At 42.6% G+C, this 16,625-nt stretch overlaps 1 protein-coding gene across 8 annotated transcripts in view; it reads left to right on the top strand.

Annotated features, from left to right (window-relative positions):
• MYO5A (myosin VA) overlaps nucleotides 1-16,625 on the top strand; it is a 120,437-nt gene that overhangs the window by 70,940 nt on the left and 32,872 nt on the right. For all 8 annotated transcript variants that reach the window (XM_083411760.1, XM_083411763.1, XM_083411765.1 and 5 more), the window contains exons 16-25: nucleotides 115-212; nucleotides 678-764; nucleotides 857-965; nucleotides 3,061-3,272; nucleotides 5,128-5,284; nucleotides 10,490-10,729; nucleotides 11,960-12,208; nucleotides 14,235-14,328; nucleotides 15,395-15,543; nucleotides 16,317-16,430. In XM_083411760.1, coding sequence (XP_083267886.1) covers nucleotides 115-212; nucleotides 678-764; nucleotides 857-965; nucleotides 3,061-3,272; nucleotides 5,128-5,284; nucleotides 10,490-10,729; nucleotides 11,960-12,208; nucleotides 14,235-14,328; nucleotides 15,395-15,543; nucleotides 16,317-16,430 — 1,509 coding nt within the window. The remainder of the gene's footprint in view (nucleotides 1-114; nucleotides 213-677; nucleotides 765-856; nucleotides 966-3,060; nucleotides 3,273-5,127; nucleotides 5,285-10,489; nucleotides 10,730-11,959; nucleotides 12,209-14,234; nucleotides 14,329-15,394; nucleotides 15,544-16,316; nucleotides 16,431-16,625) is intronic.

Genomic DNA, 16,625 nt, shown 5'->3' on the forward strand with positions numbered 1-16,625 from the left:
TCTTAGATATTGTTGGGCTGAGGTTCAACTTGCAGAATTTGCTCAAAAATCAGAATGCTTCTGTGTCTTTGTTTTTTGTTTTGCAATTTCTCCCTTTTCATTTCTTTCCTATAGTTCAGAAATTCTCTGCATCTACTGATGGAGACCCTTAATGCCACAACTCCTCACTACGTGCGGTGTATTAAGCCAAATGATTTCAAGTTCCCATTTATGTAAGTCGTTTTGCACATAGCATCTAAAATGCAGTACTTGCTGCTCAAAATTACAGAGAGAAAACCTATCTATTTTCTCTGCTACTTGTTTTGGATGAAATAGGAAGGCTTCATGTGCTTGCTCATTTCATTCGATTCAGCTAAATGTTATCTTCTCAAACATTAAAGCTGTTTCCGATGTCATGATGAAACATGGGAAGGGTATATATTCCATGAGTACTTTTTGGACACATTGAAGAAGAAAATCTGGAAGCTACTTGCAGATTGGCCAAGATAGAACTAGGAATCCTCTTTCGTATTTTGATTTTTCATATCACGTGACTTGTGGGAGTACTTTTTGGCAAGTAAACATTACAACACATTAAAGAGAACGCACAAGCATTAAGGCAACCGTACAGTTGTAGGAAACAACTGTAGAACCTTACCAAAGTTTCTGCCTCAAATTAGCAATGTTTTCATCTCTAGGTTTGATGAAAAGCGGACCGTGCAGCAGCTCAGAGCTTGTGGTGTGCTGGAAACAATTCGAATCAGTGCAGCGGGCTTCCCTTCCAGGTGAGCCTGCTGGTGTTGTGATGTTTTGCTTGAATACAATATATACACAGGTAACTGTTTGTTTGCCTAACTCTGCTGCTTCTTGAAACCAGGTGGACCTATCAAGAATTTTTCAGTCGCTATCGTGTGCTGATGAAGCAGAAAGATGTCCTCAGCGACAGGAAGCAGACATGTAAAAATGTCCTGGAGAAACTTATTCTGGTAGTAGACTTTATGGTGCTTATTGTCTGTAAAGCTTGCTGAGCTCGCAAAATTATTATGGTGCTGGTTGGATCCGTTTCATTTAATAGAATAATCATGCTAGTGGCTGAGTTCTGTAGGGCAACAAAATAAGCCCCATATGGCTTTGCAAAGATGACTTCTTCCCGTTGGTTGAGCAAAGATGGCTTTCACTCCTTGTTTGAACTTTCCCCTACAGAGTATCCATATTGGTTTTCCATTTAAATCAACAGTCATGGCAGCTTTCTTTCTTTAAGATTCTTATAGTCCACTTTTCAGGCTTAATGGTACCAGTACACCGATTATTTCGGAAATTTTCTTTCTTACCTCTTCTCAAATTTGTTCATGAGATTATTCTTGAGTAGCCCTCTGGTGGCGGTTCAGGGAAGGAGCAGCTACCTGGAGCGAGATTATGGACAGCCCTCCTGGCTGTTCCGCCTTTGCTCTCACCTTCCCATAGGGCAAGGGAGCTGTCAGATGGCCCTGGGATGGCAGTTGAGAACATTGTTCTTTTGGTGAATACCTTCAAGCACTGTAAATAACACGGTCCAGGATTTTCTTGGCATATTAAAGTAACCTTTGTGGCTCAGAATAAAGCCACAGTCCATGTATTATTTCCCCTTCAAATCTCACAATGTTTTAATTACTTTACTTTTACATGGCTGGCTACAAGCTAAAAACAACAGGATTTTATATGCTTTTGCTCCTTTCATTTAACCTGATTTTCAGCATGTCCTTTCATGTTGTATAGCAGGGGAGGCTGCCTCCCCTAAAAAGGAGTTTTGTGACTCCCAAGGCTACCGCATTGCTATTTTAATAATAATAATAATAATAATAATAATAATAATAATAATAGTAGTAATAATAATAATAATAATAATAATAATAATAATAATGTTTTTTTAAGCATTCCCATGGGTCTCCTGTCTTGATCTCATGATTCCAAAAGGTTTTTGCGGCCCTCCAACTCCTCTTCCCATTTGTCTACATTTTTAAAAAAAGAAAACAATTTACTGAATTTCATAATTAACAATTAAAACAATGTAAATCAGCGTAGGCTAGCTGGTGGGAAAGGGACGCGGGTGGCGCTGTGGGTAAAATCTCAGTGCCTAGGGCTTGCCGATCGCATGGTCGGCGGTTTGAATCCCTGCGGCGGAGTGAGCGCCCGTCTTTCAGTCCCAGCTCCTGCCAACCTAGCAGTTTGAAAGCACCCCTAAGTGCAAGTAGATAAATAGGTACCGCTTTATAGCGGGAAGGTAAACGGCGTTTCCGTGTGCTGCGCTGGTGCTGGCTCGCCAGAGCAGCTTCGTCACGCTAGCCACGTGACCCGGAAGTGTCTCCGGACAGCGCTGGCCCCCGGCCTCTTAAGTGAGATGGGCGCACAACCCTAGAGTCGGATACGACTGGCCCGTACGGGCAGGGGTACCTTTACCTTTTAGCTAGTGGGAAAATCTTTTGGGAGGCAACCTTGAGGATTGTAGTTCTCGCCACACCCGCTTTAAACTTTAGCCACTCCCACTTTGATATGTAACATAAAAAGGTAAAGGACCCATGGACGGTTAAGTCCAGTCAAAGGCGGCTATGGGGTTGCGGCACTCATCATTGGCACTCAGGCCGAGGGAGCTGGCGTTTGTCCACAGACAACTTTCCAGGTCATGTGGCCAGCAGAGCTAAACTGCTTCTGGCACAACGGGACACTGTGACGGAAACCAGAGCGCAGGGAAACGCCATTTACCTTCCTGCCGCAGTGATACCTATTTATTTGCATTGGTGTGCATTTGATCTGCTTGGTTGGCAGGAGCTGGGACAGAGCAATGGGAGCTCACCCCGTAGTGTGGATTTCAACCGCTGACCTGATTGGCAAGCCCAAGAGGCTCAGTAGTTTAGACCACAGCGCCACCCGCTCCCGTGACTCCCAGGGGTCAACGTGTCCCTTTGTCTCAAAAGATTAGCCACCCCTGATTTAGAGGATGCCTGTTTCCTCTTTACCAATTCTAATGTCATTGAGTCTTGTTGTTATTATTAACCCTTTGTTACTTTCGGTCTGGTGCTGATTGTACATTTCTTCTGAAAACAGGATAAGGATAAGTACCAGTTTGGGAAGACAAAAATATTTTTCCGGGCTGGTCAGGTAGCTTACTTGGAAAAAATAAGGGCCGATAAACTGAGAGCTGCATGCATCCGCATCCAAAAGACCATCAGAGGATGGTTGTTGCGAAAGAAGTACCTGCGCATGAGGAAGGCAGCCATCACCATTCAGAGATATGTCCGAGGGTACCAGGCAAGATGGTAAGCTGACCCCTGAGAAAAGCCTGGGTTGCTTTAAACATAAAACTCAACTGAACCTTCCGTTTTTCCTGTACAGTGGTACCTTGGTTCTCAGACTTAATCTGTTCCAGAAGTCCTTTCCAAAACTAAAGCGTTCCAAAACTAAGGCGTGCTTTCCCGTAGAAAGTAATGCAAAATGGATTAATCCATTCCACACTTTAAAAAAACAACCCCTAAAACAGTGATTTAACATGAATTTTACTATCTTACGAGAACATTGATCCATAAAATGAAAGCAATAAACAATGTACTGCAGTCACATAATCAATCAACCAGTAGCTGAACTGGGTTTCAAACAGTCGCAAAATAAAATGAAAAGAGCCGCAAAAACAGACAGACCTCAGCGTAACACTCAAAATAGAAGCATGGCACTCAAAGCAGAGCACGTTCAGCTTCTAAAAAAAGTTCGCAAACCGGAACACTTCCGGGTTTGCAGTGTTTGGGTTCCAAGTTGTTTGAGTACCAAGGCGTTGAGAACCAAGGTACCACTGTACTGATCATGATGTTATAAGATCCAACTTGATAAACTTCCTGTTTTGCTTTCTGCCTGAGATTGCAAGGCTTGTATATCATGTATCCACTGTGCTATAATAGTGTCTAGTGAGCTACATTTGGCTTGGTGGGTCACAGGTTCACTGAGCACGATGATGTAGATTGTAAAGAACAGATCGTGGAGGATGCATATCCATGACCACTAGCATGTCAAGTGGGACCTGCAAGAAAATGTTAAGTGCTACTGTTGAGGATTCCCATTATTCCATTTCCCTCCTTTGTCAGTCAACATTTCACGCTCGCTGAGTATGCTTAGTCTTTATTGGGCTTGCTCCAGCTCCTGCCCCCAACAGATTACAAGCCTTGGGGTTCCCTCAAGCCTTCTGATGGTGCTGTTTTGGCTAAGGACAATCGACACTTGGAAAAACCAAGTTCATGTATGATGATAGCTATATGCATTATGCAGGTCTCACTTGCCTATGTGCAGCCTCCAGGGTAGAGGCAGTATGCCACTGAATACCAGTTGCTGGGGAGCATCAATGGGAGGGGCTGCTGCCTTGAAGCTCTGCTTTTGGGTTTCCCAAAGGCATTTGCTTGGCTAGACTAAATAAGACTATTGGTCTGATCCAGCAAGGATCCTGTTGTTGGAACATAGCTCCTGCTGTAGTTTTAGTAAATGTTGGTGCTGAAGTTCTTAAGATTCCACAACTGCTTTTGTTGGTCAACAGCATCTGCCTTTGTAGAGCAGCTGAACTGAAGGCAGGTTAGAAATATGTAAAATTATGCCAATGTTGGCTTTTCCCTGCAAAGTTATTCCCAGTAATTCAGAGTGACTGGATGGCTGATGTGAATGCAATGCGAACAATCCAGTTATTTAAAGAAAAAATATTTAAACCTTTTGCTAATGAACATGTACGCTCATCTTAAATCTTTTAAATGCACCATTGTTTTTGCAAGTTTGGGCCTACGAGTGTTGGGCTAATGTAACATGGGAAATGCATATCACTGCAAATTTTCAAAAAGGAGATAGGCCAGCAGTTAATATGTGACTAGTGCTCTCTGAGCCTTGCTTTTACAGGTTAGATGTTCCAATGACAATAATTTGGTGCATTGGCTGCAGTCCTAAACTCAGTAATTAGTGAATAAGGTTCCTTGAACTTGGTGGTTTAGCACTGTAATGTAAGCCTGGGGAGAAGTGTCTGATGCTATCGAGTTATCCAAAATTTTACCGTCATTGGGACCTTTGTAATAAAGTGTTAATGTTAAGAGACTACTTTGGAGTTTGTAAATACTGTCTTCTATCCCCTCATTTTTTCTTGGTCAGCCTTGCAACTTTCCTTAGACGAACCAAAGCTGCCATCATTATTCAGAAATTCCAGCGCATGTATGTTGTCCGCAAGCGATACCGTCGCACGCTAGCCGGCACTATCGTTCTCCAGTCATATTTGCGAGGTTATATTGCTAGGAAGAAGTATCAGCAGGTAAGAGAGTCTGTTACATGACTCCTGGTTCTGTTTCTTCTTCTTCTTCCTCCTCCTCTTCCTCTTCCTCCTCTTCTTCCTGGAATACATTATGTGGCTGTGTTTCTTCTAGGATGCTATAGAACATGAAATTTCACAATGTTATTTTTAGAGGTTCGTTTCTCAAGACATGCACCAATTTCACTGCCAAGGTGTGACTTCTAAAAATACAGGAAGCCACTCGTACTGATAATGTGCTTCAACTGTGAAATACTTAGGCGGAAAACTGTGGCTTTGGTATTGTACAGGCAACGACTGTTTTGCATGTGTTCAATATGTGTGTGACTGTGTGTGCGTGCATCACTGCAACCTAGAAGTGGCCAGAAAAGGGAGCAGGGATCGAGTGGGCTTATGTGCGTTCCACTAACGTGCATTGGGGTCAGGAACGTAACCCCAACACAAAACAGTTGTTTCCTGCATGTTAACCCTGTATATCTGTATCCACATGCTAAAATTATGGGAAGGGTTTGGGGCAAAGATACCTGCTTGTGTGATTGCTTACAGGTAGTTGTGATAAATGGCTGGAGTTCCCTTATCTGCTAGAACTTCTTGATTCATTGGCATGGAAAGACCTATTTTTGGTGCACAAGCTGGACCCTTGAAATGAGTGGGAAAACCAGAGCATAAAATAATTCCATTTGTAGCTCTGCTCTCACATGACACTTGAAAGTAGGAATAATATTATATACCAGTAACTGGAGTCATACCTTTAAACTTGTCAAATGTAAAGTAATTTGCTTTAAGTTAAAACATTTGATTTACAGTATGCCGGTTCTTCATACTTTAGCTATCATTAAACAAATATGGGATCTTGATTTCAATAACTGGACGCTTTTTGAAACTTCCTTGAACATGCTTTCTTTTATATAAAAGAAGTTTCAAGGTGACCTCCAGTAAAAGAATTGCAATTCATATGGGAAAAATTACACAAGAAAATTAAAAACACAGCTAATAAAGTACTAAAGGGATCTTATGCTACTTTTCAAAACAGCAGTAATTATTTTGAGAAGCATTGTATTTTAATAAGTTTAAAAAATACATTTCTTCTAGCGCAAAAATTAAACCACATCACCAGCTCAGCTGCTTTCTGGCTATGGAATTAAGGATGCTTCATCCATTATGTGTCATTTATAAGTTTTAATGTGGTGGTTCATTACTGGTCTTGTTTTGGAACATCTGTTTTTGTTAGCCTGTTGCATTTCCTTTGTGGTTATTGTAGTTACCACAGAGCTAGTCAGAACTAACTGTTGAAGGTAATCAATGAAAATTGCACAGTAATTGTACTGCAGCAGAAACATCAGTGCATGACAATAGCCATTACAGTTCAGTGTGGTATGATTTGAAGTTGCAGTTATTCCCAAGAGATATCAGTAGTGTTCAGATTTCAAATGGGTCAGTAGTGTTCAGATTTTCAAATGGGTCAGTTTTGATATTTGTGGATGCAGAGAAAGCCTTTGACAATATTTCTTGGAGTTTTATGAAAAAGAATTTACAGGGGATGGGGGTGGGTGAAGGTTTTGGAAACGGTATAGGTGCAATTTATGCAGAACAGAAGGCCAAACTAATTGTGAACAATGTGGTGACGGAAGAGTTTAAGATTGAGAAAGGAACGCGACAAGGGTGCCCAATCTCTCCACTGCTCTTTATATCGGTCCTGGAGGTTTTGCTAAATATGATAAGAAGGGACCAATCGGTTAAAGGTATACAAGTTGGGGCTAAACAGTACAAATTGAAAGCATTTGCTGATGATTTGGTACTAACTTTACAGGAGCCAGAATCTAGCACTAAAAGAGCATTGGAATTAACTCATCTGTGATGTTTTTGCATTTATTCTCCAAATGCACAAGTAGCAGCATAGAAACTATTGTGAGTAAATGTGTATTACAGGGAACCTAGTAGTTATTTACCTGGTTACTTTCCAGCAACAAAACTGGGACATGAATTCTATCTGATCATTATAAGAACTACTACTTAGGAATTGGTTCCTAATGTTGCTTTTTTCCTTTTCCCTCCATGTCCACATTTCCATTTGTGTCATGTATTTTGTAAACCTGTGGGCAGGTTGTTTTCATTGGTTGTATGTAAGCCACTCTGGGAGCCTTTTTGGAGTACAAATGTTCTAAATAAAGCGAATCCCTAATCAGCTGCACTAAAGGGGATGAAAGATGACTTGAGATATTTTCTACGGGGGCAAAATAGTGCAGACTTTCTAAGAATGTGGCTGAAGACTGTCAGGCAGGCAGTCTTCAGATGATGCGGAGAAGTGCCTTTTGTAAGGCCTGATTCTGCTGTGTGACTAAAAGAATACTTTCAGTTAGGAGGTGAGTGTTGTTATTGGAATGAGCCTTGTAGCAATTATAGTTTCTTCATCCTCTGAAGAATCTATTACATTCCTAATTATCCTAAATGATACTTTAAAACATCCTTTGAAAAATACTAGCCAAACAATCAACGAGTGTTTGGTGTCCCAACTTGATGGTTGTGGTGGGGTTCCATTTTTTATTATTTATCTCTGCCTCTTCCTTTAAGGGGTTCAAGGCAAGGTCCGTTGGGGTTTTTTCATAGTCAATTGAGAGGTCTGGGCCAAGGGCATTTGGTGAGCTTTTAGGCTGAGCAGGTCTTTGAATTCAGGTCTTTCTGGGGGAGGAGAGGGGAGAAAATCCTGTTGCATTGCAGGAACCCTTGCGCTGGCTTCTGCTAGCACGCTGGATTAGCAGAATCCGGCCCTTTGTCTCCTCCTCCTTGATGGGCCAGCTTTTGACACCATTTGACTTCTTTGTCGACCCACCTGTCAATCTTTGCCGGCAGGGGTGGGGATACTGCACAAAGCAGGGTTGAACTCTCCCTGCTTTCGCTGCATCTCTACATGCCCCACACCTAATCCCACATGTGATGTTGCATTTGGGGCAGGTGGGTGTGGTTTCATGAATGCAGTATTGCGAGCCAATGGGAGACCGGGCAGGCCAGGTTTGGCACATAGGCCATATGTTTCCCACCCCTGCTCTAATCAGAGCCCAATATCCTGTTCTCTATTTCTCATTTTGGGGACGCTGGTGGCGCTGTGGGTTAAACCACAGAGCCTAGGACTTGCTGATCAGAAGGTCGGCAGTTCAAATCCCCATGACGGGGTGAGCTCCCGTTGCTCGGTCCCTGCCCCTGCCAACCTAGCAGTTCGAAGGCACGTCAAAGTGCAAGTAGATAAATAGGTACCGCTCCGGCGGGAAGGTAAATGGCGTTTCCGTGCGCTGCTCTGGTTTGCCAGAAGCAGCTTATTCATACTGACGACATGACCCGGAAGCTGTATGCCGGCTCCCTCAGCCAATAAAGCGAGAAGAGCACCGCAACCCCAGAGTCGGCCACGACTGGACCTAATGGACAGGGGTCCCTTTACCTTTACTATGCCTCATTTACGTTTGATTTTCACTTCATTCATATTATTAAAAACTCTGTTACACCCTGATTGATGGATTGATTTCTGAGCCAAATCCTTCCTCTTTTTTCTTAATCTTTTGCAATGGACACCACCTAAGGATTACAAGGACACCCCAAGTATGAGAATTGTTACGGAGAAGCAATTTCAGTTGTTTTCTGTGCTTCAAATGGCTGCAGCCTTCTGGAACAGTGTCCTCTGCAACTCCGTCTATGTGGTTCTGTTAATATATCAGACCTGATCCAGATGTGTTGGCACATGGTGTCCTGTGACACATCAGTTGTGTTCCTGTAGTTAAAGATAGTTCCATTAACAAAACTACTTTTCTGGGGAAGCAATTGCAACAGGTGTCAGTAGCCATTATTAAACTGGTATGTTTAGTGGTCACGTGACTGTAATAAGGTGTCTGAAGGAGTTGAATCATCTGCTTCACATATTTTTGGGAGGTTCCTGGAAGAGATGCTGTTGTGATGCCTGTGAGTTTCACAGGAAGCTCCATTGGCTCCAGGTTTACATGTACTATATTGTAAACCACTTGGTGTCCTTAGTAAAATTTATAATATTTTGACCGTCTTTGGATGTACTTGGTTCACTTGTACTACCAGATGTGGATCTGCTATATCTCCTGAATCAAGGTATTTCTAGGACAATTTAAAAGCAGCGGATGTAGTTGAAATGTCACTGATAGTGTGTCATGTGTCATAGTATTGGTTAGTTACATGAAATGATATTAAAATGACTCGAGAGTTTAACCATTTTCTGTATTTTTAATCAATATACTGTTTTTAATAACATCTGTCTTTCTACATCTTTGGAAGTTTCGTATCATTATGGATAATTATTTTACTGTTTTTTGGCATCCTTCCTCAACTTGCTACCCTCCAGATGTTTTGGATTTCAACTTCTGATGTGTGAATTGTAGTCCAAAACATCTGGAGAGCTCCCAAGTTGGGGAAGACTGTTTTATGGAAGAAATACAGAAATCCAAATTGACAAATTCGCCAGTTGAACCTATCAATGTTTTAGTATAAACCGGTTTAGTCTGAGTTCTTTATGACATGTATAGGTTTTTCCCTCTATGACACATGATGTAACTTACTAGTGTGGTTAGAAACAACGTAAGGAGTTAATCAAGAATTTGCAAGCTGTTCATTATGCACCAACAAAAGAACATTAGATTGTGGTTCAAGAACTCTTAAACTGAAATAAGCGCCAAAAGCGATTAATGTATTATGATGGTTATAAGCTTTGGGGCTCTGCTGTGGGAAGTGCCTGGCATTGCCCAAAGGAAGAGTATTGAAATGCTCCACCTCCAAATGAAATTTGTGTAAGAGTGCACTGGGAGAAGGGAATATTGTGGAACAGTTTCACATGATTTACTTAACCCTAATCTATGGAGCAGTTAATATTATCCAGAGTTTGAAAAATCCAGATCCTTTTGATGACCCATAGTGTGCCATACATAGTGTCTGTGTGTGTGTGTGTGTGTGTGTGTGTGTAGGCACATATTCGTAACATCACATAAGGAATCTGCACTGTAGACTGCTGGAACATAGTCACCTTTCCATGTACCAAACAGGCAGTAGTATATTACTTACTTTATTTCTTGGCTTTAATTATCTTTAATTATCTTTATTTTTAAGTTTAAGTTTACTAGCCACAGTTCATGGTATCAGTTAATTATCCCTGATGCCAGTACAAGGCTCCTCATTGTGTGTGTGTGTTTTAATATGCAGATGCTTCGTGGGCACAAGGCCACCATTATACAGAAACATGTGCGTGGTTGGCTGGCTCGCGTGCGGTACCACAGATCTTTGGAGGCAATTGTCTATCTCCAGTGCTGCTTCCGGCGCATGATGGCTAAGAGAGAGCTGAAGAAGCTGAAGATAGAGGCACGCTCTGTGGAACACTACAAGAAACTCAACGTTGGCATGGAGAACAAGATCATGCAGCTGCAACGTAGAATTGATGAGCAGGTAAAGTGACATGTCTGTGGGTTGGATGGCTAGAAGCTTACGTCATCTGTGTTTTGAAATAAGGGCTATTTGGAGCACTATAGGGATGCGGGTGGCGCTGTGGGTTAAACCACAGAGCCTAGGGCTTGCCGATCAGAAGGTCAGCGGTTTGAATCTCCGTGACGGGGTGAGCTCCCGTTGCTTGGTTCCTGCTCCTGCCAACCTAGCAGTTTGAAAGCATGTTAAAGTGCAAGTAGATAAATGGCATTTCCGTGCGCTGCTCTGATTCGCCAGAAGTGGCTTAGTCATGCTGGCCACATGACCCGGAAGCTGTACGCCGGCTCCCTCAGCCAATAAAGCGAGATGAGCGCCGCAACCCCAGAGTTGGCCACGACTGGAGCTAATGGTCAGGGGTCCCTTTACCTTTACCTTTTATAAGCTGCTTTGGATACTATTGTAGAAAGGCAGAGTATCCCCATAAACTGACAACTGAGTTGAACTCCTTCATTCTAGAAGAAGAATGGGGAACTTGGAGCCCTCCAGATGTCGTTGGACTCCACCTCCCATCATTATTGGCCATTGGCCATGCTGACTGGGGCTGATGGGAGTTGCAGTCCAGTATCACCTTAAGGACCACAGGTTGTTCATATCAGCTTTAGCAAGTAAGAGTGCAATCAGATGCAGATTTCGCAAGTGATATCTAACTAGCTTGTGCCATAAAAACAACATGTAAGGTGCAAAAACATACCCACTATAAAATTTGCACTACCTGAAACTTCATGCAGATTGAAATGTGATCATCCTTCAAAATTCGCATTATTTTGCAATGCAGTTCTCCAACCAGTTAATATGTACAAAAAAAAATATTCTAGGAAAAGTTTGCACAAAATTGCATTACATTAGGGGAAATTGCTTGCAAAAATGAATATATCTGGCACAATTGCATATTAGAACCTTGTAGTAAAATGCTGATGAAATTGCATAAGGGCTTTTGGGGGGGGGGAAAAGAATTTGTAAACTGATGTGAAAATGAGAATTTAAGATTGAAAAATGAAAAACTGAGGGAAACAGACAATAACTGATTTGTCCATCCCTACTTACAACAGACATTTTCATTGTGTAAAGTTGTGCACATTCTGTGGATAGCTGAGAAATGATGATAAATAACACCTCTTTTCCTAGCCTGAAAGCTTAATGTTAAACTGAAATGCATTGCAAACATTGATCTCTATCATTTTTTGCTTTACGCAGACCAAAGACTCCAAATCCCTAATTGAGAAACTAAGTACTCTGGAAGCAGCATACACGTCTGAGACACAGAAGCTAAAGAATGATGTAGAACGACTTAAAATGAGCGAAGAAGAGGCCAAGAATGCCACCAACCGTGTCCTTAGCCTGCAAGAGGAGATTAGCAAGCTCAGAAAGGAACTGCACCAAACACAGACTGAGAAGAAGACGATTGAGGAACAAGCAGAAATATACAAACAAGAAACAGACCAGGTGAGTACGTCTTGCTTTGCAGCACAGAACTTTAGGAACAACCTGAAGGCGCATTTGTGCATAATCATAAGCCCAAACATATGTGAGATACCTAGGGCTGCATCCTGTATTGATGTTGCATGATAAGTTGGACTTGGACTCCCTGAGATGTAAATGGAGTCAGACTGGAAGTGGCTAGATGCCTAGTGTCCCCATGTCCTCCTCATTGCCTCGTAAGGTGCAGGAGCCACCAGAGAGAAAGAGAGAGAAGGCGCAGAGGACACAGAAGTCAGGGACAGAGAGGACAGGAGCAGAGACTCAGACATAGAGAGAGCAGAAGTGAAGGGAGAGTCAGATGACAGCCCAGGATGGGAGCTGAAGGCAGCATCTGAGAAGTCTCCTTCTGGACACATCATGGTGGAGAGCCAGAGACGGATCAGAAAGCTGCTGCAATGTAAGCTGGAGACTGGGTGGCCCTATTGCATTGGAGAAGGTGACGGAAAACGCAGCCTAAAACCCAAAAGGGAAAGCAGATGAGAAACAGAACTCTTAATCTGCGGTGATGAGCTGGGCGTTTTGTTTCTGGAAAAAAGAGCAAAATGGAACCAAACTCCAACTCTATGCTTCAAGAGAAGTAGGGGGCTTTGAGTGCTTAGAGAACTGCCAGTTATTTTTAAGATTCATCTTATAGAAATCACTGGTGATAGACACCCTCTTAGAAAAGGTAAGAAATGTGTTTTGTGTGGGCCTGATGTTCCCTTTACTGAGGAGATCACCTTAGTTGCACCTAGATTGGATTATTGCCATATGCTGTAACTGGGGATACAGAGGAAGCGTCTGTGGAACCTTCAGTTGGCATGGAATGTTAATGGGCCCTTGACATGGGACTGTTTTGCACATGTTCTGCATTGCCTGTGCTGGTTGTCAGTTTGTTTCTGGACACAATTCAAATGGTTGGTGATTACTTGAATGGCTTAGATCCAGCATACCTAAAGGACAGACATGTCTTATACTGGCCTGCCTCCCTGCTGCCTAAGATCTGATGGAGAGGCCCTTCTCTGTGTCTCACTTTGGCTGGAAGCATGGTTGGCAGAGGCTAGTGAGAGGGCCTTCTCTGTGGTGGTGCCCTGGTTGTGGATTTCCCCCTCCCTCCTTCCAAGATTCAGGTGGTCTCCTCTTTGGCTGTTTTCTACCAACTAGACCTTTCCATTTCCCTTGCCAGCTAGATAAATGTATTACGCCTGACCCTGTTGTAATTTAACTGATGCTGTAACTTTATTGTGAGATTGTAATTTTAATTGACTTAAGCCTCCTCGATTGACATGGAGGCATAAAAAAGCTGGCTAGCATTTCCCCCACTTATAAATAAGATATTAATTTATGCTTTCAGTGTAAATTCTCCTTTACAGAGCACACGAAGAGAGGTACAGGCTGAAAAAGCATTTCAGCCTATACTTAGGAAGAGAAGGGAAGTAGAGACTCTGGTAAGCAGAGAGTGAATATGCTCAGTTCAGTTTTGCATGGTTTTTGAATTTTCTCGGGAGTGGAGGTTGGTTGATTAGGGCAAATGGCACCCTGCTCCACCAACTTCAGTCTGCCTTCAGTCAGGCCCCACCTGCCAGCCTTCTTCTTTACTCCCAATCCACTGCTTATCAGCTTCCTCCTTAGTCTCAGTGTTGCCCTTGTAGAACTCAACTCAGTGAGGATAGGAACAAAACTCGGAATTGATTTTGCCTGTCATTGGCTCAGGCTCCACCTATGTTTGGCCTCTCAGCCTTCCACCCCATCAGTTCCAATGGGCACAGCCAACACTGTTTCAGTCTTATGCAGAGCATGATTTCCAATCAGATTTGATGAAAATGCTGTATATAGACAAGGCTGTGATAGCAGTAGATGTATCATCCATGCAGATTGACTGATTAGCTTTGTCTAGAATTGCCAGGGAAAAATTGTTTAATTTGTTACTCAAACAGTGTATTTGTTAAGATGGATTTTTTTCTGTTTCAGCTGTGAGCCTTTCCCAATACTATTTTTTTTCTTTTTTTAGTTGGTACTGGAATTAAAAGAGCAAAACACACTGCTTAAAACAGAAAAGGATGAGCTGAACCGTCGGATCCAGGACCAGGCCAAAGAGATAACAGGTAACCTTGGTTCAGAAGTTTGGTTTGGTTGATGGTTTTTGCATGCACACACACACACACACACACACACACACCCTTCTTCTCTCCCTTTCTCTCCTCTGCTTTTTTATCAATTAAGCAAAACTCTGTAACATGATGGGCCTCCACTTTGAATCACTGACCCCAAGGAACTCGGTATCATCACTCCCGGGAGAAAGCAGAGAGTGAAATGGGCTGTGTAAGCATCAAATTATCACCATGCAGAAAGGCTGTCTCTCTCTTTTCCCCATCCATTATTTGAGAGTAGGATATTGCACTGGTTCAGGGCTAGAGGCAATATCACATGGAGGATAAAATGTGCATAAGTGAGTCCTGAACCAGCATTACTGCCTCATTTGCATAGCATCGAATTGTGGGATTAGAATTTCTTTTTTTAAGAGAGCAGTTAAATGGTCTCTGAGCCTCAGATACTGAACTGTAGTGACGCTAAAGAAGTTGCTTAAATCTTACTGAGGAATTGACCATTCCACAGCTGGATGCACTAGCTGCTAATGTGGTTCAAGGACAGGAGCTTTGTAGCCATACTGTTTCAAATCTGGGAGCTGGCTACAATTCCTTACTTAGGCTGCAATCCTACACCCACTTACCTGGGAGAAAATCCCAGTGTTCAGTAGGATTTCTGAATACTGGTTTGATCCAGTATCATCTAACCTCCTTGCAAACAAATTGGAGTGAATTCTCTGTAAATGTCTAACATTGTTTAATTTCCCTGCAAACAAATCAGGATGAATTCTCAATAACAGGTCTTCTGGAAGCAACCATAGTCTCTAAAATGCATTGTTTCTTGCTGTACAAATGTAATACAGTCGTACCTTGGTTCTCGAACAGAATGTGTTCTGGGTGCAGGAGCGTCCTGCAGCCAATTGGAAGCTGCGATGGATGTTCGGCTTCTGAAAATCGTTTGAAAACCAGAACACTCACTTCCGGGTTTCGATCGTTCGGGAGCTGATTTTTTCGGGAGTCAAGGTGTTTGAGATCCAAGGTACGACTGTATATGTAAATTTGGATTTCATACTTTGTTTTACAGAGGTCATGGAGAAAAGGTTCACTGAGGAGACAAAGCAGCTAGACCTGGATTTGAACAATGAAAGGCAGAGATATCAGAATCTGCTTCAGGAGTTTAGCCGGTTAGAGGAGCGATATGATGACCTCAAGGATGAGATGAAGGTTATGGTGGTGAGTGGCTTAAAGGACCTGGAAAAGATTTCATTTGAAAAAGTTTCTAGGCTGAACAAGATCTTCCCTAGCAGACATGGGTCTGGAAACACAAATTGCGTCTGCACAGCTGAAAATTAGGGGGACGGACGGACGCAATTTGGAGTAGAAAGGTAGGAGATGCAGAGGCATTGCTCAATCCTTTACCAGCCCTAAACGACCTTTAAAGCCCTAAACGGCCTCGGTCCTGTATGCCTGAAGGAGCATCTCCACCCCCATCGTCCATCCTGGACACTGAGGTCCAGCGCTGAGGGCCTTCTGGTGGTTCCCTCACTGTTAGAAGCCATGTTACAGGGAACCAGGTAGAGGGCCTTCTCGGTAGTGGTGCCCGCCCTGTGGAACACGCTCCCAGCAGATGTCAAGGCAATAAGCATCTATTTTACTTTTAAAAGACAACTTCCCTGCTTAGGGAAGTTTTTAATGTTTGATGCTGTATTGATTTTAATATTTGGTTGGAAGCTTCCCAGAGTGGCTGGGGAAACTCACCCAGATGGGCGGGGTATAAAAAATAAATTGTTGTTGTTGTTGTTGTTGTTGTTGTTGTTGTTGTTGTTGTTATTATTATTATACCACCCTGCTACTTTCTTAGTCCCTCTCTTTCATTTGTCTTCGCATGACAGAGGCAAATCAGCCCCTGACTTCTACAAAGCACTCATGCATGAGATCTCTGGGGTTTGGAAGGGCTAAAGACAAAGAACTATCATATTTTCCTGCCCACTTTTCTTCCCCCCCAGAGCATCTCCAAGCCTGGACACAAGAGAACAGATTCCACGCATAGTAGCAATGAATCAGAATACACCTATAGCTCTGAGATCACTGAGGCAGAAGAATTTCCAATGAGAACAGAGGTAAGATCAAAGAATACAAAAGAATCAGAGTCTGTTTGAGACCACCATGGATTTCCCCCCCCTTCAAATTGTAAATCGCTACTGCAATATCAGTTTTTTACTATGCTGTTCTTATAGGAAGGGTATGCTATTTCTGTGGACTCGAGTGAATTTCTTTGAAATTGCGTATCTTGTTCCATGATAAACTGTGTGCAC

Source organism: Podarcis tiliguerta, assembly GCF_965153285.1.
Source record: "Podarcis tiliguerta genome assembly, chromosome: 14".
NCBI classification, from domain to species: Eukaryota; Metazoa; Chordata; class Lepidosauria; order Squamata; family Lacertidae; genus Podarcis; species Podarcis tiliguerta.